Source organism: Plectropomus leopardus, chromosome 12 (genome assembly GCF_008729295.1).
Source record: "Plectropomus leopardus isolate mb chromosome 12, YSFRI_Pleo_2.0, whole genome shotgun sequence".
Lineage (NCBI taxonomy): Eukaryota > Metazoa > Chordata > Actinopteri > Perciformes > Serranidae > Plectropomus > Plectropomus leopardus.
In genome coordinates this window covers 19,550,559-19,574,832 of record NC_056474.1, presented here as the reverse complement: position 1 = coordinate 19,574,832, position 24,274 = coordinate 19,550,559, and the positions used below count along the sequence as shown (strand labels likewise).

The 24,274-nt window shown below is 41.2% G+C and overlaps 1 protein-coding gene across 1 annotated transcript; it reads right to left on the bottom strand.

Moving 5' to 3' along the window:
• Nucleotides 1–253: 253 nt before the first annotated feature.
• Nucleotides 254–24,018, bottom strand: LOC121951769 (artemin-like). Its single transcript, XM_042498231.1, has 5 exons — nt 23,941–24,018; nt 22,704–23,020; nt 5,011–5,081; nt 2,864–3,077; nt 254–2,392 (listed from the first exon to the last, which is right to left on the bottom strand). The coding sequence occupies exons 2-5, from the start codon at nt 22,819–22,821 to the stop codon at nt 1,881–1,883; spliced, it is 915 nt and encodes a 304-aa protein (XP_042354165.1). The 5' UTR covers nt 22,822–23,020; nt 23,941–24,018; the 3' UTR covers nt 254–1,880.
• Nucleotides 24,019–24,274: the final 256 nt, after the last annotated feature.

Genomic DNA, 24,274 nt, shown 5'->3' with positions numbered 1-24,274 from the left:
GCGCAGTGTGTCAGGCCGCCCTGGCCTTCATCTGCAAAATGTCAAGAAGAGAGTCAAAATGAACACACATAGACACAAAATACATAAAGATGCAAAAGAACTGCAAAGAGACACAAAATAAATAAAAAACAAACAAAGTAACAAAGAACAGACAACTACCTCAAAGAGCCAAAACCACAAAAAGATGCATAAAAACTGAGGAAAGACACAAAACAACAAAAAAAGATGCAAAACCACCACAGTGTCTGTGAATCACTCTCCTAAGTTAGAGAGGTGGTGGGGTCTTACCCATATCTGTGCTCAGGGGCAATTTTCTCATAAACCACCTATGGACATCACAAGTTGGAGACTTACGTCTCTAGTTTCTGGCTATGAGAGAGAGTAGTTCATGTTCAAAAATATTTATTGAACATCTTTAAGCCATGGAAATAACATTGAAATTCCTCATTTAGATAGTTCCCCTTTAAGTATGCCAGATCATGTCAATGTAGGTCAACTTGTTTCTGATATCTATTATTAGGATTTTTTTTCTATCTGGGATAAAATGTAAGAGAGAAATTGAGCTTTTGGATCATGTTTTTGCTTCATAAAATCATTCAGTTAATTTCAGAAATGTTCACTGAATCTAATCTGATTCTGCCCAGAATCAGCTGTCTGAACAAAGTTCATGAGGCATTGGATAAAAATGAAAAGGAGCACCTTTGAAAAAAGGAAAGAACGCACTGTATGTGAGAAGTAACTGTCAACATGAAATCTGAATCTCGGCAATAAATAGATATTTATCTACAATATAGAGTTAATAAAAACAGCTCTCATATGAAGCTATAATAAATAAATAATTTATCAGAAATAAATATATGTTACTTTTATACAGTAATACATGAAGATGCATGGCATCCATTTGGCTGAGTTCACCTGAACATAGAAACAATACGATGTCATGTCCCTGTTTTTATGCGGGAAAAAATGATATAGCTTTTGGGGTTTCACTGTTAGTAATAGTGAACGTCATATCAGTCTTTTTTTTTCATTTTAAGTCAGAATATAAACACAGTGTCAGTCCTTTAATCGTGTCTTTTCTTTATATCTCTTGAGTTTCAGCCTTCAGATCTCGCCCAGATGAAGTCAGAGCAGTCTTGTTCGCATATAGAGTCTCTTTTATGTGTATGAACTGGTGCGGAGTTTTCTGTTATTCAGTTGAAAAGAATTCACTCTTTGAAGACGCAACAATAAATCAGGACTGTGGTTCCCTGATGACTTCCCCCTCAGTCTCTCATCATGACCTTTAACCTCAGTCATCCCGCCACACCCACCACTTTTATCCTTTTTCAGTTTGTACACTCTCAAATTTTCTTTGCGCGTCTTAATCCCTCCCACCTGAGATGCAAGCGGAGGAGGCCACGAAGGACACAAGGAGGGGCAAAGGGTGTTTAACAAAACGAAATATCCATGAATATCCATGTTTTGGAGCCGTCATATTGAAGGGACGTCAATTGAATATGATGTGTAGCACAGCAGCATCGTCAGCTGTGTGTCACGGCTCCTTTATAGGTCACGGCCGCTGAAAAGACTCCTGCACATGATACATCCTCGTTCATAGCTCCGACAAGCCTCCTCTCACATCAAGATGCATTTTGGGAGTTGAGATATCCTTCACGTTAACACGCTGAATTGAAATTCCAGGTCACAGGCAGGAGGACGGAGGAGGTGAGGAGGTAAAAAACAAGAAATGAGAAGAGCCCCTTTTTCTCCTCAACAGGAAATCAACAAGTGGCCTCCGTCACTTCTTTTCTGTGTGTGTGACAGCGCCCCCCTCTGCCTCGTGACTCCTCTCCGTTCAGGATGGGTGACCTCCCTCCTCGTCACCTTCGCGCGTGTCTTCAGCCCATACACATGCAGCTGGCAGCTGATAACGACTGGATGGTCCTCCACGTGGTCTGGGCGTCCATGAAGGAAACCGGCTCGTACCGGTCGGGACGGCAGCAGGGGTGGCTGCTGACCTTGCGGGCGGTACGTCGAGGCAGCGAGCCATTCTCCAGCAGCGCCTTCAGTGCCAAGTCGTAGTTTGTTCTGGAAGCCTGGCAGGAACCCACGCAAAACTTGAAGAGAACAATCTCATCCGAGTCAAAGCCCAGGCCCAAGTCCCGAACCCTCATCTCCCTTTTCTCCACGCGGCAGTCCCTGCTGCTCTGCTTCGGCTGTCTGCTCTTACCTTTACCCTTTCTATCTGCTTTGCCCGTCTCTTCCTCTTCCTCCTTTTCTTTCTTCTTCCTCTTCTTCTTTTTCTTTGGAGATCCTTTGGGTTGAGGCTCCGAGGGGTCAGAGGAGCGTGGAGAGCGCCCTGCCCAGCGACTACTGGGATGGTCATCCATTTCGTCTATTACAAAGGGGTCTGAAAATGGAAAGGAAAGACAGTTAAAATGAAAATTAAAACCTAGCCAGAAAATTATGAGCAATAACGTGCAAATTCTTCTACAAAAATTCTTAATTTCACTTCTACTTGTTAAATTAAAATGAACTGTCACCCTTTGAATCTCTTGATAATAATCAAATAATGATAATATACGGATATTTTAAGTGTAAAAAGTTCACAAAATCATGCACATCCAAACGACAAAAAAAAAAAAAAAAAAAAAGGTGCTGGACAAGAGATAATACAGATAATACAACAGATTAAAAATGTCTGCACACTAGATTATCAGACAAATGCAAAGGTGTATATTATCACCTTTAAATCTCATGTTAATATATTTTGAGGACTGAGATACAAAGCAGATCCCCGGGCTCATGCTCTCTTTCCTCTCCAATACTGTCTGGTAAAGCAGATGTGCTGTAAATTACACTTTCATAAGAGCTTCAGTACCGTATAGAGCATGCCAAGTAGAGTAAGGGTCGCTGTCGTCTTCCTGCTCCTCGTCCTCCACCACCTCTGGCAGCGTCACAGGAAGCTCTCGCTCCTCCTGGCCTGCCAGCAGGCCCACGGCGTGGCCCGAGTCTGATCCCACACCGGCAGCACCAGTTTTCATATGAGCTCCTTCCACCAGAGGCAGCAGAGAGAGGAGCACCCACAGCAGCACCTACAGGAGGCAAGAGTCACATGTTAGCTGGCAAAGGGAAATCTGTCGAATTTGGTTAACTAACTCTGTTTCATGCTAAAAATTACTGAATGAAGAAAAAAGTGAATAAAACCATAAATAACTTATCACAAGTGCTTTTACTGCTGTAATTGAGTAGCTTTCTAATTCTCTGATACTTTTTTTTATACCAAACTATTAAATTAATCATTCTTTCATCTGCATTAATAGATTTATTTGGCCATTCATTGGCAGGGAAACAAGCTGTAAACATAATACTGAGATATTATCAGTTATAAAAGCCTAAAAGGCAAGCGATAAAAAAAAATTCTGGTGATTTGATTTCTAAGGTTGACCTACGTTGTTTTCTCTCCTGTGTTTATGACCTCAGAATAGTGCAAAAAAAAAAGGGTTTAGCAAGGATGTTTCTACGTTTCCTAAGATGCCTCTGAGTTCTAAGTTTTTTTCATCTGTGGAAAAGGTTGCGCCAGAATCACTTCTCTAAGTTTTGACAGGTGAAAAAAAATTACCTTTGTCAGGATCAGACATGACAGTGATATTACACAACTTGCTAACAAACGATATATGTGTCCTCTGTTCTGAGTGCATGGAGAAAATAAAATTAACCTGTGAGGGGAGGCTTTTAGTCCTGTTTAGTACATGGAGTTGTGGTGCACTTCAGCCTCTTGTGGCTGAAATGAGTACTATATTAACATGAAAAATTATCTTGCCTAAAAAGCTTCACCTACCAAAGCTTTTTTTCACGTATTTTGACAGATGAAAAAAGTAACTTAAAACATTATCCTGAAAAAAACTTTTAAAAAAAAAGTTCTTAAGTCATAAACACAGGAGAGAAAACACTTAAGATCAGACTTAGAAAATGAATCATCTGTTTTTTTCTCTCACTTAAAGCTTCCTAAGTTTTATAACAGTGTATTGGACTAAAATATTACCATGCAAGAATTGCAGAGTGGCGCACAGTTTGGTGGATTGTCATATTTAGCAAGCAAGCTATAATGTTTTAACTGCAGAGAGCTTTAGAGGTGCTGGCAGTTGTATTTGAATTAACCTGTGGACAGAGCCAGGCTAGTTGTTTCCCTCCGTTTTCAGTCTCTCTGCTAAGCTTAACACTTGCTGACTGACATGACATTTATATCTCCCTCATCTAGTTCAGCAAGAAAGCAAAAAGTGCATTTGCCAAAATGTCAAAATATTCCTCCAAGTAGATTTTTGGTGACACAGCATCTCAGCTATTTCTAGAAAGTTAAGATGTACAGTTCTGCTGTTGGCCTTGAGCTGTCGTCTTTTTCTTACTAATAAAATCACCACCAAAGAAATTGGCTGTTAGATCTTTTTCTTTCATGGCGACCATGTATTTCATAACAAAACTAAGTTGTTAGAGTGCTTTACAGACAGAAAAACAGAAAAAGAAATGAGATAATGCTTATAAAAGCACAAAAAACACACAGCCCTTCAAATGAGCTACAGCCCTTCTTTGTGTTAAGCCCTTTTCATCAAAAATGATCTCACTTACTCTTCAGTAATACTCAAGTCAAATAAGTCTGCTTTCTTTCCGCCCAGGATCAAGCTTCATCCACTGGTTTAGAATTTAGCAATGAAAGCTCCTGCGCTGACATGGCTTTATGGAAAGCTTCGTTCTGAGCCTTGTGGGGATGGATTTCATTAACAATTTATACCTACACATAACTCATCCTTTGGTTTATAGTGGTCTGTACAATGGAAATGAAAAATGATAAGGCTGGCCTATTTGCAGAGATGGTGATTTCATTATATGGCAAGAACGCCAAATATGAAAAGAAAAGAGATGGAAAGAAGAAGATGTGACAGAAGATATGAAGAAGAATAGGCAGAAGAAGAAGAAGAGAAGGAAATTTTCAAGGTATTCTTTTGGCAACAACGTCTGTTTATGACAAACCTTGGCCTTTGCTGACATTACAGAGGTAATCTCCTGTCTATCCTTCCTCCGAACTCTCCATCTGGTCCCACCTGGAGAGAGACAGAAAGAAAGATAGGAATGTAAGAACAAGAACAAGGCTTCACTCTCAGCTTTCCTCCTAGAACTCAGCTTGAAAAGGTTAACATAAACTATAGGTACAAAATGCGGGCATTATGATGTCTATACACTCACAATTGTCCAGATACTGTAAAAAAATTTAAAAAATAAACAGCCCTGTGGGCCCCTAAGCAAGCTGACATGTCACATAAATCACGTCCTCAATGCATGAGGACAGCGTGTTTGTTGCTGCTTCAGTAAAAGACCAGTGTTTGCTGCCAGCTAGCGTGGCTAGTGTCGGCTTGTCGGTTCATACATCCATGCAAACAGCCCCAGTTCGGCAACAAAGGGCAGCATCTGCGATACACTTGTCAAAGGCATTCTTCAGGGTCATTCCTGTGGCAGAGGTACAAGCAGGGGGAACCAGGCATAGCGAGAGCACTTCGCGGAGGTCCCAGACAAAAAAACCACAAAGATGCAGGACAGGTGATAAGAAGTGTCAGGGAGGCAGATGTTTATATATAGTACGTGCAGTGTGGAGGATTGTGCTGACCACAGAGCAACCACACAACTCGTAACATGAGGTCATCGAGTTGTTTTGTGGTGACCAAAATGTGAAGCTCAGCGGAGGTAAGAGCATCACGTACTCCAAAAACAAGGGTAGAAAGGTACATTTTTCTCAACTGCTAAAGTCAGAGGTGAGTCAAAGTCATTAGGACACATCATCTGAGCACTTTATCTGCACAAAATTACATGGAAATCCATGCCATGGTTGTTGACATGTTACGATTTCAGTCTGGACCAAAGTGGTGGACCAATCAGTAGACACTGCAATCGATTACTTTTCAGTGAGTCATCAAGTTCAGTGGTTATCAACATTTTTGGTTGGTGACCCCTTCAACAGGCCAGTTGCCAGAAGAAAATGTTGGCATAGTACGTGTCTGCAAACCATGGATACATTAAAGTTGCATGTAGGGCTCAACTCAGAATTATGTCAGCCAAATCAAATTTGGCTGTTCTATACCAATATTCAACAATTAATTTCTTTTTCATATAGTTTAAGTTTGAACGGGGTTCAGCGGGACCTTCAGTGTGACAGCAGCGTTCACATAATATAGTAAACAAGCTAACTGCACTAATGAGGGATCGCAAATGTGTTTTTTGCTGACAATAGATATCAAACAAAAGAGAGTGAGTTGTAAGTTTTTGCGAGCTGTAAATTCACCACTTCTAAGCACATAAAAGAAGATGTTCACTCTGAGCCTCACAGTGCAGAGCCTCGTCTCCTCCGTGCAGCTGCATTGTGTCTGCACCATGGATGTATTAAGAGACCTGCAGCCGTCAATGCCAAATAGTAGCGTGAAATCTCTGACTTTCAAGGGGCATCCCTGTGTGTTTCATGTGCATCATGTCAACATCAAAGCAAAAGTGACTTTATCATCATGAGAAGGAAAGAGATGTTGGATGGCATGACACCAAAGCGAGACAGCTGCCAATCGGCAGACCACTGTTCAAGACCAAAAGCAAACAGTTAAATCTATTGGTTGCATTTCAAGCCATGATGGTGGCACAAAAAGTGGCTGTTTTGAGTCAAAACATGATCTTAACCATAATCAAGTGATTTTTGTGCTTCAACATATACACAAATTAACACACAGCACGACTGAAATGTAAAGTTTTAACATATCCACCACATGATAACATACATGTTACAGGAGTCTGCAGAGACAGTTGCCTTAGAATGAAAACATCGCTGTCGAAAGTATCCTACAAAGTTTAAGAGAAGCCAAATTAATGCAAATCTTTAAAAAGCATTGTAAATCCCATTTTGCTTTGACCTCCTTTAAAAAATTCACATCAAATTTTGTTGTTTGCATTCTTGTTTTACCTCTTTTACTCTGTTTCACTTTAATTTCTTCTGTAAATCTGTTTTGTAAAAAGCAGGTCAACATGCTTTCTCTCTAATCAGCTCATCAATCATCAAGTCAACACAAATCTGACATGAACAATTTCTTGAAACAACCGTCTGCCCATAGATACTTCCAACATAATTGCAAACCACATCTATCATGTCCGAGATGCTTTGCATAACCTCGGAGCTGAACTGCAGCAACACTGTACGCCCATAGTAACGTATTCAAGCGTGTATTGTAGATCTTGCCGATATGTCGTGCGCCATGTTTATATAACAGTCAAAAACAATCCCAGCAGTTCTGTCTGTGCAATGAGATGGAAGACTGACAAAAGGTTACAGATCACGGGTCACGATAAGACCTGTTGATGCATTTCTGCAATCTGCAGCAATGCAGTTGAGGGAAGGCAAAATTACAGATGTTGAGGGGAACAGGAGGACAAGGGGAGACAAAGTGAGCATAAATCAGCTGACGGACAGAGTGTGCACCACCGCTGCAACCTAAAACCAAAGTGTGTTGACTCCTCAGCCCTACATGAGCTGATTTAAAACCCATCGGCGTATCAGGCGGCACAGAGAAATATAGATCCTTGCTGGGTCTCAGGAGAGGTGCCATTCAGAGTCCCTAATGCCACAGCTGGGAACATTTAGCTCCTTTAAGATCAGCGAGCTGGGAGTCTACACGGGCCTGTCTGCTGGTTCATTTCATCCTGGCACTCTGGAGCTGTTTACAGCCCGACGCCTCCAGCCTTTTCGGGGATGAGGTGGGAGGGGGAGTCGAGAGGTGGAGAGCAGGACACTGGTCCTGAAGAGCTGCATACTGACACGGGCCTACTGACAGTGTGTATGTGTGTGTGCAGCTTCAGATCCAACATGCGTGTGTTTCTACGTGTGTTTAGAAAGCCGGGCATGTGTTTCTTCCTTGTTTAGCTGATTAAAGCCTTTGGTTTGTCCATCAGGATGTCTGCAGTGGGGAGAGCGGAGTTCTTGTCACCTTCCATTTGCATTGTTGGTCCTCTGCGCGCCAGTTGTTGTTCACAGTAAGTTAAGTGGGAAAGCCCTCCTGAAGCAAGTACAACCCATAAAGCCAGAGCCAGTTACTATTTCCAGAGCTTATTCTGCCGCTCTGAATTGCTTTTACAAATACAGTTTAAGTGCTTGGAGAGGATGGATGTGGATTTTGTTTGGGGGATATTTACGAGGTAAAAGAGCAGGGTATGAGCTTTAAAACAGAGGTTGTCGGCACAAAAGTAACATCAGTTCACTGACTATCACCAACACAGAGCAGCAGTATGGATTAAAACTGGAATATTAAGGGAGTTTTTATTCATGCTTGTCAGCATTTGGACTTTTGCATTATTATGCGGTTATCCAAAACTGAGTTAAAGATATACACAGGAAATGACAATTTCTGTTTGTAAACAGTATCACCAGAAAAAGTGAAAGTTAATGGCACAGATGGAGCAGTAGAACTTTAGCCGCATTGAAAGTGAAACTCAACCGTTCATTCTGCTGGGTCTAAACTTTGCTTTCACTTAAAGCAGCTGCTCCTCTCATCAATCGATCTGATCTGACCAGCACTGAATGGATAGACAGATCAGTTATCTCAAGTCACCAACTGCAGCTGAAAATTGAGTTTAAGTTTGAGAGATAGAGAGAGAAGAAGTCATCACTGTAACTCTTTCATTGGCCTCTGTGTTTCTCTTTACTGTTTACTAGCCCTGTTTTCCTGTGTGTTTGTCATCTCAAATGTAACACAAGAAAAGAAACAGAGAGGAAAACTCTATTGCCTACTTTAAGCAGATTTTTCCATGTTTAAATCGCTTGCAAATTCGGGCTGATTTATGTGACTCTAGTGATACTCCATAATTTGATGTGGTTAAACTACCTTTAAATCACATATTCAAATGTATTTAAGATGAATTATTTAAAGAAGCTCATAAGTTTAAATGGAAAACTAAGCTGAATATGAAACGAGAACAAATTCTCTTTGAGCCCTTTAAATTGGCCAAACATAAAGTTTTATGTTAAGTCTTTCACAATGAATAATAATCAGCCTCAGAGGCATCATATTAAGGTCTTACAAAAACCTGGTACACATCTGGCTAACTGCAGTCACACTTCAAGCTCTTTTGCTCTCTGCCTTTGTAGGCTGTAAAAATAATGCAATGATTCAATGTATACTACTTTTAAATATGTAATCCTTTTATGAATACTGCTGTTGTCAACAGAGAAACATCTTTGCTGAGAAAAGAATCAGGGCGACATAACGGACATGTTTTTGGTTAGTGATCTTGGTGCCTACTGTATACTATTACACCCTCAGACCTGAGCTTTGCCCACAGAGCCTCCATAAACCTCTCACCTTGTAAAAGAAAGCTCCGAGCTCTGTGGTATTCCACCTCCCTCTAAAAGCTAAACTTCTCTGATAATGACCTGCTATTAGAGACACACTCTGTTCTCTGCTGTGTGCGCGTGCACGTCCGTGAAATGATCTGACCTCCAGCTTTAACCTGTCACTACCACGGTGCCTGATTGCAGGAGCAAGGAGAAAAACAAGAGTACAGTAAATCACCGCTGGCTCAATAAAAGACACCTGCAGTGTAAGAGGAGATGCAGGAGAGAGAGGCAGAACACCAGGAGAGCCGTCTGATCACTACCAGACACCGAGAAACCTGCGGAGGTCCCACAAAACGTGATGATATCTGCTGTACTTACATGTGCCCCAGAGCTCTGCATATATGCATCCAGAGCAGTGTGAAAAACTTGTTTTGTAACTTTGCTTTAATCCTGCCTGTAGTGCTCTATAGACAGTTTGATAGCTTTTCAGAAAATGTCATACAAGAGGCTTCAGAGTGTAACAGCAAATCCTCACAGTCTGTCTCAATGAATGTTTTTTTCTTTATCTGAGTGAAGAGGCTTTGAGAAGCCCTGTGGGACAAATTTGTGAACAAATGAACAAATTTGAACTATGGATGTCAAAGATGAATTGGGTAACCACTGAGAATATTTTTTAACTGAGTACATGTTAGTCTATTTTAACAATCTTCAGGACCAGTGGGTTTGGGTGGGAGCAATTAACACTTACTGACACTGCTAGCAGTGTTGGCATGGCTATAGGTACTAACACATGACCCTTTAATACTGCCTGTTCAAGGAATATCACGCTGTTATGCTGCTTCACTGTTCTGTATAAAATGTACAATCTCAGAATGGGGGAAGAGTTATCTCATCTTTTAAGCTGGCAGTAGAGGTAGTAACAACCCTGAAAAAGTCTGTGGAAAAGGGACAGCTAGCAGGATGGAGACCATGGGTGGGACAGATGTGACGGGAGATTTAAAAAGCTACCAGCAGCAGCTAGCAGCTAACTCAAAGAAGAAAAACTGCAGCTGAAAATTTTCAGCAAATTGAGAAAACAATAAAGTTCGGGAACACCTTCTTTCCCGAGGCAGGGGATGCAGAGGATGACAGAAGCATATAACAGGGAGAGCAAACAGTTGCCATGTTATGTTGTTGTTATTGTTTATAAAGTGCCCCTGACATGTATGCTATATGTCACACTGGAGGCCGATGCTGATGCATTAAATATCACGCCCCTTTTGCTCCTGCAGTGCTGGTAAGCTGTCTATAATCACACACTCCAGCAACATGATGCAGCCATTGTTTGGTCATGTTTGAAAAAGCAAAGGTGGCATGATCTCTGTATAAAAACCACTATACTTAACAATGAGAGAGGGGTTTGACGCTGTTTACTCACTGGGGTGGCCTGAGGGAGGAGAGAGGCCACCGTTTCTGCAGCAACACCATCCCACTACCAGGATGGTGTTACCAGCGACATTTCCAAATGAGCGGCAGGTGGTGCATAGTGCGGAGCAGCCAAGGCTGTTGGCTAACCAGTGGATATCGGTGGGTGGGCAGTGTGATCCCGCATGTTAAAGTTTCTAACCAGCTGTTTGTCAGCAAAGCCAACAGAAAAAGAAATAAATGAAATAAAAGGCAGAACATTTACATCACAAAACATTACAATTTCATCACCTCTATACGGATAGTGCTTTGAGATGTGGTGCTTAAGCTGTAGCGTCAAACTTGAAGGAAAGGCGTCTTGTATTTCACATAATTTTGCACTTTTTTCCCTAAAAATGTACAGTTAATGTTTATTGTTGTGGGGCTATAGAAAGCAAAATCAACCAAAAATGGCATCCCCTTTTTGGACTATATAAATAAACCTCTTCAGACACTCATATGATGCCAAGTAGTGATGTTTTCCTGCACTTTCTCTTTTACTTTCATCTCCTCCTCCTGTTTCTCCTTTCCATCAAGCTTCATTAAATTTCATACACATTAAATGTCTTTTTCTCTTGTTAAATGTGCTCTCTAACCCTTTCTGACTAAAACAATTTCACTCTTCAGCGGTTAACATGCCATAACTATGTGAGGCAGCCACAAAGCCAGAGGAGGAAAAGCTAGAGGGGGAGTGATAGAAAGAATTAGATAATTTTAAAAAATCATATGATTAGAGTAAAGAGAATTAAAAATAGAGAATGGTTTATTATCCAGGGGAAATAAAAATTAGAAAAAGATAATTGAACCACTGAATGGAAGTCTAAAAGCAAAGATAAGGTGAACAAAGGGAAGCAAGGGAATGACAAAATGAGAGTGCAGAAAGAGAGCGCAGACTGAAGCCCGGTCAGTCTGTAATCCCATAATCCCTGGCAGGCAGGCAGGATGTAATTGCTCGTTAGTGCCAGTTTCCACTCTGAGGCCTGTCACTGCTAGAAAACCACAGAGCGCTGGCGAAATGAGAAACAGATAGCGAGTCCCATGCCTCGGTTCAGATAGGTGGGGAGGCCCCCACCACCCAAACACCCCTGAAAACACACATATGCGCGCATGCACACACACACACACACCGTTTTTCTGCTTCCTTTTTCTAATAATCCTTTCGCACAGAAACACACAAGATACATCCAATCTTTGTCAGTTTCGGCATACACACTTCAGCACATACACACACACAGGGGGGCCGGGGTAATCAGAGGTGTGGACACTCTACAGCCTGGAGGAGGATGGTGAAGAGAGGAGTGAATCCATATGACCTCACCCCTCTCTGTGATTCTCCCACCAGGAGGCTTTATTAACCGACTGACAACATCTGAGCCTGAAGGTGTCTGAGATTCTTTCAGGTCAGTAAGAGACGAATGAGAGAGAAACATGCAGGGTGGGCTGAGAGAAATAATCTGTCAGGAGCAGGGTGACTTACTGCGAATAACAGGGGCTGGGATGAGCTGGGTTCGACTCCAACGATCAATGTTAACCGCTGGTTGATCCACCACTTTAGTCCAGACTGAAATATCTCTGCGACTATGGACAGATTACCTTGAAATTTTGTCCAGATGTTTAGGGTCCCGAGAGGATACTGACCTCTGTGATCCCCTCAACATCAAGTAAACATTTCATTTTGTCTAATCGATCCGGTTTATAACCACACACCTGCAAAATCACATTCCCATCAACCTCAGCTTCACCCTTATGGTGCCGCGTCTCAGCCAAAGTGTTGCAAAAGAAGATGTCAAAGCGACAGACAATAAGCATGTATGTTTTGCAGCATGACAGGAGATACCCCTCCATATTAGTAGTAGGCACATTAACAACACAACACACTGAAACATATTAGTTTGAAACTGTCAAGGTGGCGGAAGACAGATTGGGAGTCACTGGAAAGCACATACGGCGAAATATTAGAGCGGTGCCAGGAGCACTATCCATCACTGGAGAAAGCCATGGGAATGGGAAAGGAGCACTGCACAAGACGGCTAAAATCACTAAGGGCATGTAGATCTAGTTTAATATTTTGACATGACACGTCATGACTGATGAGACATTATCAGGAAGTTAACGTGAGTGTCTTTGTCATCATTTCTTAAAATCTTTGTTTCTGCCTGTCCAGACTAAAATGCAATCAGTTTTAAGGGCTAGGCATAAATGTAGCTAAAATTATGTGTTTAAAATCAAAAATGTGATATGAGGACATAGCCTAAATGATTATTTAAAATATGCAGTGGTTCAGTGCAATTTTTTTACATGTCTGACTTGTAAATCATGACCAAATTCACCTAATATCGATATATATAATGCTGCTGTAGTCAACATTTTATATAAACCATGGACCAAATGGCCATATGTTATGTGAAAGTGGTTGCTTAAATTGAAAAACTTTCAGAAAATTACCACATGACTCCACTGACTCAACACAGTGGAGCACAGAGCAGCTAAAGACCCAGATATTTCCCTCATGAGATAATAAAGACCAAAATAGAGCAGAAAGGAAAATAAATATTAAACTTGCAATCATCAGGTGGTCAAAAACACAACTCGAAATGGCTAACATGTTTCGCCAAATCAAGCGTTTTAACATAAAAATGATCAGTTATGTTTATGCAGCTTATGGCAAAAAAAGTTAAGTATTGCAGCTTTGAGATACATCTTCAGTATTATGGTGATTATCTTGCTGATTATCATCATGTGCAGAGAAAACCAGCCACAGATTATGGGGAACAATACCTCTTTCAAGCCTTGCCTGTAGGGTTCAACAGTACATCCTGAGCCTCATTACAAGTACCTATTAGAGGTAAACTTATTGGTTCCCTAATGATAAACCTGAGTGATCAGTGATTTACTCCCCTGACCCTGCAGCCTTCTCTCCACTCCAAGAGAGGAGCTCCACAGAAACGTGTCTAATGATTCTTCAGTGGGATAAATGACGTGCTTTTAGTGGAGAACAATGTGTTTGAAGTGTAACAGTTCTGGATTAACGCCCTCACATGTGCAGGTTCAAGTTGCCAAAAGGTGCTGCGGAAAGTTACTGCAGGTCATCAAAGCATCGGGATCAGCGGGTCGTAACAAGTGCGATAAAATGCGAGTTTCCACAGGGTATAAAAGTGATGCCTGTGACCAGCGCGTTAACCTCGGGCTGCAACCCTGATGGCTTATTATGGCAAAGAGAGCGAGAAAGAGCTGCTGTCATCGTCTCAGCCACCAAAGCCACCTGGCTCTCCTAAAAGAAACGTGTTTTCACTGTGAGGCTGAGAGAGACAAACCCCAGAGAGCTGAGGCTGTCATGGAGCGCACAGCAGAGGAAATTGACTGAAATATATAATGGGGATATCCAATTATTTAGCAAAAAAAAAAAATGGAGTTGAACTATAAATTGGACAAGCTGGTTTTACTTAAAAAAATGTAGGAAATCTCTTGGCTTGAAAAAATTTAGGTAAAAACATCTTTTAAAAATTTTTTTTTTTTTTTTTTACCAATTTAATTTAGTTGTATTTACTTGATTTTGTGAAGTTGTTGCAACTTACAAATGAGAAGTTTAATTAAATAAATCTTTCAAAGTTTACTTCAGTAAACCAAGTTTACTGTTTTGAATTAATATTTATATTTAGTTACTAAGAAAGTACTTTTATAACCCCCCCCCCCCCAAGGCAAACAGTTTCCAAGATTTAATTGTAAGTGAGATCAACATGTCACATTTTATATCTCAGACACTCCCTTTAATTTTTCAGCCATCTGGTTTCAGATTTGCAACTCTACCTTTTGTGTTCACACATTTCCGTTCCTCTACATGCCTCACTAATCACTACTTGTTCGGTACATTGCCAAATAATAGCTGTTACTGTTGCTGGTAGGCACTTTGTCAACTCCTGCCAGGAACTCTGGTTTCTCTCTAATCATCAATCTGTCAATATCAGCTCATTTAGAGAAAAGGAAAATTGAACCATAATCATTCTTCCAACTGTGCGTGACGCTAACTGGCACACAGTCCCCAAGTAACCTAAAATAATTTACGATATACTTAGGTTATGTGATTAGCTTGCTGTGACACCAACTCCACATTAACAGACTAATGTGTGATGTGTCTGCCTCATCTAATGATTTGTGAGGTACAAAAACATCTACTGCAGTGTATTACCGCCAGTTGTGCAGCTGGACAGCTGTGGTTAAAGCATAATTTATTTTACTTATCTTTGTACATCTGTTGATATGATGCTCACCAAAGGAAGTGCAGGTATCAGGTATCAGTACACAGCAAACTGCTAAATAAAAAATAAATAAATAAATAAGCAATGGGGTTGCCACTAGTCATTAAATAATTAGATGGCTTTTTGAAAATCAACAGTTTTGGCAGATTAACTAATCTATTTTGCATAAAGGTAAAAAAAAAAAAAAAAAACATTTGTGCACACAAGAAAGAATGGCAATAATCCTTTATCACACTGGAAAACTGCGAGCAGGAAACTATTCTGTAAACGATGACGCATGTATAACGAATAATTTTTGTTGTAATTTCATTGTTAGCCTTTATTTCTTGTCAAATACAATAAATTGAGCTAGCTTTAGGATTTGGTATACAGCTGCAATAACCAATATGTTTATTAACAAAGGATTGAATGACTATGTGTAATGGGAAGGGGGTTGCTCATAGTGACAAACTCAGACGTTGCTCTACTCCACAGAACAATTAAGCATCTTTAACTTTAAGTGTATTATTTTGGTTTTAGGGTCAGTGCTCTCATCAGCCAGACAAATGTACTGACTATCCGGTGAAAATAGTGGAGCATTTAGCTGATAAAGAGTCATATATTTCCCTCAGGGGCTGGTGGAGGCCAAAAACAGAGCTAAAAGTAGAGTGAATATTGGCCTAACATCTTTTATTTGAACACAAACATGACTCCAAATAAATGCTAATGTTGCATCTGGTTGAAGTGTAGGTAAATGTTTCCTAACACAATCGCCATAACTGTGTAACTGTTGTGCTTATAGTCAAAAAATGAATTAATGCAGCTTTACTGTATTATTGTCTGACTACTCATGTTTGTTTCCCTGTCGGATTTCTTTTATCAGTGTTGGCATGTTCCCAGGTCTCTGCAATTTAGTTGGTGAATAGAAGTTATTATCAGCAACAGGAATTAAGGCCAAAGCTACAAAAGTACAATGACAAGACAATGTTGTTTTAAATTACAATTATCCTTTCATGCACAACCACAAACTGCATCAGCGGTCAAGAGGTTTCAAGTATTAACCCAGTCCACAGAATAAATGTTGGCATTGTACATTTCTGCAAAAAATGAGTTATGTAACATTTCATGCTATTATACTCTATATAACTCTGACTCTGTTTCTATTCATTCCAACAACACTGTGGTTGAAGTTAAGAAAAGATCCTGTTTTGGTTTAAAATAGCCAGTTTTGGTGAAACAAATGCAGCTAAAGACGTCTTTTAAAGACTTTTAACAAATATTGGCTTGTACGTTTCCATTAAAGATATGTAACATTTGTACATTATTATGTAGCGGTGGTTAGTATGTGGCTTGATGATGATTAGGACAATCACTGCTGAAAATGCTGCCAATGTCGCGCTTCAAAGCATCCAGCTGTTTTGTTTGTTGGTCTTAAACGATCCATCACCTCTATGTCCTGATGACAAAGTCTGCTCATATGCATTTAATCAGAAGAACGTCACTTTCGACACATTGATATGACACAAACAAAACATACAAATGCAACATATGTGTGGTTTGCAGAAACATACAGTGCCAACATTTTCTTCTGGGCTGCAAGAACATAAAGGAGGAGTGATGAACCTGGGGCAGAATTTTCCACATCAGCTGTGACTTCCACACTGTCCGCAGCTACAAGATTAAGTGTGCAGGGTCAATGGAAAGCTTGGATAATGTGCAGTTAGCACTAATTAGCCACAAAGAAATCCACAATGCAACAGACGCATAAGCGTCTTGTGACTCAGTCAGGTAAATTAGACGGGACACCACCATCCACCACGCCGGGCCTCGTTTCCCCATCAGTGCTGAGACGAAGACAGCCTCATGATGCGACACATCTGTGTCCTCACCGTCTCGCTCTTCCTCACGTTGTCTCTCACTAAGGCAGTTTCCCCAGTGTCCCTGACCCTAATAACCCAGATTCCTGCCTGATTAAGTTGGTTTTAAAAGGGAGCCACACAGAGAGCGGTTGGGTGATCCTCACCTTAAATGGGAACACATTTTAGCCGCGTTGGAGCGATGATCAGAGGGTAGGATTTCACTTTCCGGTGTTTGTGAGGACGACAGCGCTTAAAAGGCCGCAAAGAGGACAGAGGGAAAGAAAGGAGAGGGAGGAAGAGGAAAAGATAGAAAAAACACATTCAACAGCACACAGAACCCTTCACCTTTCCTACAAAACCACACACTGAAATCCCCTCTCCCACCCTCACGACCTTTTCTTGCTCCCTTCTTATGTTGTTATTTCTCCAAATTAAGCCCACACTGAGCCCGAGAGTAGCACTCAGAAACGTGGCCATCTGTGACACACACACACACACACATTGGTCATTATTAGTGTGTCTTGTGGGTGAACCAGCGCTCTCCAAAGTGTTTCCGTGTCGCCCGCTCGTGCCCCAGACAGACTGGGTTTAATGACCTGGCCTGATAGTTCAAAGCAGCCCTCAGACGCTATGATTAATGAATTTGACCTGCTAATTTCAGAAGAATACAGCTTATTGTATAAAAAAGCTCTCACAGACAGAAACACTGCACTGGGCTAGTTAACATTCTTCTGTATTTTGAGGAAAAAGTTGTTTTAAGGAGGGAGATTTTCCGATAAGGACAGGAGTTCGCTTTACGTTTCATCAGCGGCTCCACAAGTATTAACTGCTGCTTTGTTCTAAATAATTTAAGCCGTTTGAACTTGAAGTAGCCAAAAATGCTCCACAACAACAAAACAATTCAAGATCAGAGACAGAAATAATTCCCTCGGCATACTTGCACGAGATTGTCCACTATACTTTACAAAAAGCAAGGGCCTAGAAAACATAAGAAGCATGGGAAGCATTTGTCTGAAGAAATACATCTAACAAATTGAAATTCCTTTTTGTCAGATCATGCCTCCTTCAATTTGCCCTGAAGGAATCACTGTGGTTCGCTGCGTACTCTAAGCACTTCCAGATTGAAGCTGCCCTGTGGCACTTTGGGTTGCATAATCAATCTCTCTCACTGCACTTTCTCCATTAGTGCTGAGACAAAACAACCAGAGTAACGTTACACACCGCGGCTGAGACACAGCTGAGGACTGCTGTGCTCCCTGCGCACACGTCCATCTTTTAATGACAGATTTTCACCAATCTGAAGAGACTGTGCCCTCTTTGAGCTGGTTAATATCTCACTGCGTTTAATGTTACTATGAAAGGAGCAAAACGCTTCAATCTGTTGCTTGTAGAATTTAAGTCTGTCACTGTGTTTGAGGATTTATAATTTTGTGCTGCAATCTGAACTTTTCAATTTTTGCATTAAGTCAAGTCAAGTCATTTTTATTTATAGAGCCCATTATCACAAAACACAGTTTCCCTCAGAGGGCTTTACAGCTTACGACATCCCTCTGCCCTTAGACCGTCACATCACCTCAGGAAAAACTCCAGAAAAAGAACCCTTGTGGGGGAAAAGAGGAATAAACCTCAGGAAAAGCGGCAGAGGAAGATCCCCTCCAACTTTCTGTTTGTGTCAAGACTTTTGATTTTTTTTTTTTTGTTTTTATGGTTCTCTAATGGGTACTTTTTATAAAACAGTTAAAGTTATATTACAAGACCTTGGGGTTAAATTGATTTTTATTATTTCTTGTAACAATCAGTAAAGTGTTATGATATTGACTGATCCTGAAAATGTACCCCCCAAAAATGCATTAGCAGATCAAATAGATGAGAATTATAGTGAATTTGGTCAGAAAAAAACAAACAAACAAAAAACAACTTGATCTTTGTGATGTTTGCAGATTGTTTAAAATAACTTTAAAATAATTAATTGACAACACGTCACTCTTAAAATGTACTAATACACACACTACATGAAGAAGTCCAGATTCTAGAAGAAGAGAATCAATTACAAGAAATAAGGTGCTTTTGGTTTTGGCAAGTAAACATTATCACAAACACTCAGCATTATTAGCCATATTAGTCATAATATTTAATTAACGTCTTTTTAACTCTAAATTCATACAGATGTGCAGTGTTGGACATACTGAAAAGGGATTTTTTGGGGTGAATATCTTATATTTATCTTTAACTCTGAAAACATCACACAGTGATGCAAGATTTAAAGGGACAGTAAACCTCCAAATTCAAATGACTTTTTTTCGTCTCACCTCTAGTGCTAATCATCAGACTAGTTTGTTTTGATGCGAGTGGCAGAGTGTTGGAGATTTCACCCATTGAAATGTCTGCCTTCTCTCCAACATAATGTAACTTTGTGGCATTCGGCTTGTGGTGCTCAAGGTGTCAAAAAATGCATTTACTCAAGATAATCCACAGACCTTGTTGTGAACAGTTTTATATAGAAATGATTTTCTCTCTACAAACTACACCAGTCGACCGTATCACCACGCAGAATGAACCGTGCATCTACTCATGGATGAGGCTGATGCTCGTGACGAGAGCGAGATGCAAAAATTAATGGTGTCCTCCGCTGCTGAGCTGCAACGGTAGCTAGTTTAGTAGTGCTATAATGAGCTAGCAGTAGTTTAGTAGTAGTAGTAGTAGTAGTGCATGCTTCCTTCTGCACAGTGACACAGTTGGTGGGTGTAGTTCAGTAGAAAGAAAATAGTTCCATCATGAAACTGCTCACAACACGGTCTGTTACTATTATTAGGGTAACTGGGTCATGATTTCAGAAAAAAGAGAGATCTTTAAATGTATTTTTGGATGTATTTTTATTTGTTTGTTTGGGGTTTTATTACCACCAGCTGAGTGCCATCTAGTTCCAATATTTTGGAGAGAAGGCAGGCATCTCTCCAGCCGATATCTCCAACACTTGGCAACTCATACCAAAACAGTCTAATTTAGATTGATAAACAGTACTACAGGTAAGAGGAAAAATATATTTTGGATTTTGGGGTGAACTGTCCCTTTAAGATAGAAATAGTGGCTAAGTGAACATTCAGGAGGTAATTTTACACTCTGTCAGTCATTTCTTTTCCCTGAATATTTACTGAGCTCTAAAACTAACAAAATGTGTTGTTCCTTTCTGCTTTTACCCCCCAACTCGTTCCCCTTGGTTGCCAGGTGAGGTATATTGTGTTTTTCTTGGCAAACTTGATGGGAGAGATACAATCTTGCAGAGTTACATTTTCTTAAAATTATTGGTTTTATCCTCAATATGTCTCAGGGTTTTTAATGAAATAGATAAAAGTAATATTTGAAGTATCAGGCTCTGTAACTGGGAGCTTATGTTGTAATGAAGACCACTGGGTGAGGAGGACAAACAGCCTGTTTACAGCCACAATGGCTCCAAACATATTTATGAGGATGTTCTATATAAACGCGTGGTAATAACGCTAACTTATTTTGTCATTTTAAGTGTTCAACTGCCTCTCCGTGAGTCTGACTGGTACCACAGTACAGCACGACAGCAAGAAAGAGTTAAACCCATAATACCAACAAACTGCACGCTAGCGCTCGTAAAGCCGCATGCCAGTTAAAACAAACCAGACCACACATCAGGAGGCTGCTGGTAAAGAGAACACGCCCGGCCCCGCTGTACCTGACCCACAGCAGGGCCGCTGACCCCGTGACCTTTGACTGGAGGAAGTGAAAGCTGTGGCAGCGTGACGGGGGAGTGAGAGATGCCTGAAGCAGAGGCGATGCTCTCATGTTCAGCCTGAGAACAAACTGGCAGTATTTGAACAACACGAGTAAAGAAAAACAAGGCTGTTTCACGACTTGTTTTCACACATTTTACAGGCATGTAGTGGAGGGCGCCTGCTGGGGATGTGTGACATGTCTCAGGTGATGCCAAAGCTCTCACACACACAGATTCATCATGTAAAACTGTTCTGAGATGCAAAGAAGAGACATGAAAGAAAAAAGTGAGATTCAACCCTGAACATCAGAGGCCTGCTGCAGTGGCGTCCCCAGAGAGGAGTCGGGGGGCCATGATCCCCTGATAGAATCGCTGAACCTTCCACTGGTGAAAATAACTGGTGGCCAATGTTACTGTTTCTAAGAGGCTGTGGCTCATACATCTTTTAAGGTAGCATGAAGGCATTCATGGGTACCAACCATGTCAGCATAACTTGATGATAAGGGGTCTAAATAATGCTCCAAAGCTAGACTAAGTTTTGGTAAGGGAACAACGGAAACCATTTTCCAAAGGCTTTCTTGAGCTCTAACTTTAAGATATTCAAATAAAAATGGGTTCTATATACCCTCAAGTCTCCCCTCAATGTGAGCAAGCTTGTTCCCAGTGTATGTGTTGTCCCTTTAAATCAATGTACCCCTTTAAATTAAAGCTTTATATTTGTCATTTAAAGAAAAGGACAATGAGCCTATTTGAAGAACAATGAAACGCCTAAAATGTAGATACTGAACATTAAAACAGCATTGGTGGGGAACTCAAAATGTTAACCGTGACTGGTATTATTCTATGCACATCAGATAATTAGTAACATTAACTTTAAAATAAACAAAAATCAGAAGTATATTAGCATGCGAGTCTTTAACTCTCACACTGACATGGTTTTCAGCTGGCCTGTATACTTCAGCTGAAGCGAATTCCTGAAAAGCTTTTAGATTTGGTGTGACATTCAGACATTTTCGGGGACACCCCTATGTAAAAATTTCTGGGGGCGCCACTGGCAAGCCGCCTTCCAACTGAGCCTCCTCTGAGTGCATGAGTGACATTGTATGTACATGACTCAGTGAGTCAGTGGGCCATTGAGTCAGAGAGTAAGTATGAAAGTTCACTGACGCATCGTGCAGTTTCTCTCACATCTTTGAGAGGAAAAATTGCACATTATGGGACGGAAAGTACCGCAAACTGAAGCTGTGAATGTGCCACTGATAGAAAAAAAAAAAATCCAGAGTTCAGAGTGTGATCATGTTCATGAAGCTGAAGTAATCGACACAGTTTCTTCTGAAACTGAGCAGCAATGTGCTTGACTTCCAGCACGTCAAAACACCTGAAGCTTAAAAGATTCGCTCTGCCCCTGATCCCCTCAGACTGAGGTGCTGTAGAGGAGGGAAATGCATGCAGCTCTGTGTGTGTGTGTGTGTGTGTGTATGTGTATGTGTGTGAGTGTGTGTCCAGTGCTTTGATATTTAGATTTGCAGCCCACCACAGAAGAGGGTCACACTAGAAGACTTCCTGACTGCCACTGTTTCCTCCTCATCCATAAGAACACACACACACACACACACACACACACACACACACACTCTAACATCACAGCCACTTTGATTTATATTTTTCCATAATTCAGAGTCACCTTCTGGCACCTTGTAAACACGTCAAACCATGAATCATAAAACTTCACTTCATAAAACAGAGAACAAAACCTCCACCGTCCTCTTCCCAGACTGCATTTCACAAGCACTCCCCCAAAAAACACTAAATCATAAGTCCAACACACTAGCTCCAGGTCTCCAGGTCAAAGTGACCCTCAGAGTCAGAGGAGCCTAAAACAGCTGGCAGGTGCGTGCACGGGGCTCAGCAAAAAGCCGCTTATGTGAAAAGAAATCAAACATCAAACAGCCATTTCAGTGTTGTCACAGCAAACATGAAGACAAGGGCGCAAGTCTGCTTTCACAACATTAAAGATATCCAACAATATTCTCCTAAATGTTAAATCCCTATACTGATTTTAAAGAATCTGAATGGCGCCTTACCAGCTGCCCTGTGCGCATTCTGCTCCAAGTGCGCACCGGAGAGGAGAGGAGAGCCGCGGCTTCTTCCACGCTGGGCGCAGCTCATGTCTTCGGCTATCCATACGCTGCGATGCGTCATGTTTTACACCTCACTGTCACGGTTTGTGAGTGTTCAGAGCTGGCTGTCTTCGCTGAGGCTGAAGCAAACATGAAGAATCCATCTAAAGCGGTTCTGCTCCAACGCGAGAGGCGCCTCCTCCCTCGTTTTTTACGCGGGTCAAAATCCTTTTTTCTCTGACCGGGTGTCCCGTCACGGCTTCTTGGAGAGTCTTAGCACCCTGGAGAGGAGACACAGAGGGTGGATGGTGAAAACAGACTGTTAACCTGCTGAATGAAGTCATTTTATTGATATTATCTCAAGTTTTACAATCAGAATTTAAGTTTGAGTGGAATATCCTCTCTGGATTTCATCGGTTTCGCACTTTTTAAAACATATTTTTCAAAAAAACGTCCTGGAAAAATCCCGAAACATAAGTGAAGTTAACGCAAATGTATTTTCAGATTTTAAAGAAATGTGTATTTAAAGAAAAAATACGAGACTAAATGACTTGTTAAGACTGGCATTTTGCAGACGGGAAGGCTGTCCAGGACAGGAAAAATAAACTTTACAGCTGACTCGAGCGCGCAGGGCAAAGCCTATATAAAATCTAATGAGGTAGAAGTTTGTTTGCGGTGACATAAACACTCCAACACGGCGACCGAGAGAGAAGGACAGACAAACAGAAGTGTAAAAAAAATGTTCGTCCTCAATTTTCTACTCGCGCCGTCTCCCTGCTGATTCACCTCCAACCATCGTTTAATGAAATGAAGCCAGTTTTTCAGGCACGACTCCCCTTCTCCTTACCTGTTCAGTCTTGCCTTCAAACAGCTCCTATGCTTAATGAGTAAATAACACCGCGGGAAAATTTCTCACAACATGTTCATGCGTCACTTTAAAAGTGAAGTCAAGGTCGATAAAAGGTCCAAGGACAGACTCTGCGCGGCCCTCTCATTTAGGACGAAATCACAGGAAACTCTCCTTCTTCTTGTAAGTCTCAGTTAGTTTGCATGTCAAGTTGAACCTGAAAAAACGCTGCTCTGTCAGTCAAAATATTTTTCTTTAACATAAAAAGTCCATGCGTCACGCCTTTACGCAGCGTCACTCCGCGTCTCCAAGCAAGCGCCTCTCTCTTTTTTTTTTGGTTTTAAACTGTCTTACTTTGGATTCAGGTATCCAGTTATCAGAGACTGTGCCGCTCCGGTGTCTTCTCAGGAGTCTACTACACAGCTACTTAACAATGTCTACAATGCCCCGCAGGACTGGAGGCTATGCGTAAAAGCAGCGCGCCGCTCCGCCTGTCAGAGACTCTGTGAAACCGGAGCGCGGTGGCCGCTCAACAAAGTGCTGTGATTTTTCTTCCCCATCCACATAGCTCGGATGTCTTTTTGTTCCTGCGCTGGGAGGAGGGAGGGAGGGGAGTGATTGTCACACAGGACGGTCATGGAGTGGTTCTGGAAAAGTGCTCCAGTGGAAGAATCCGGCGAGTGACATC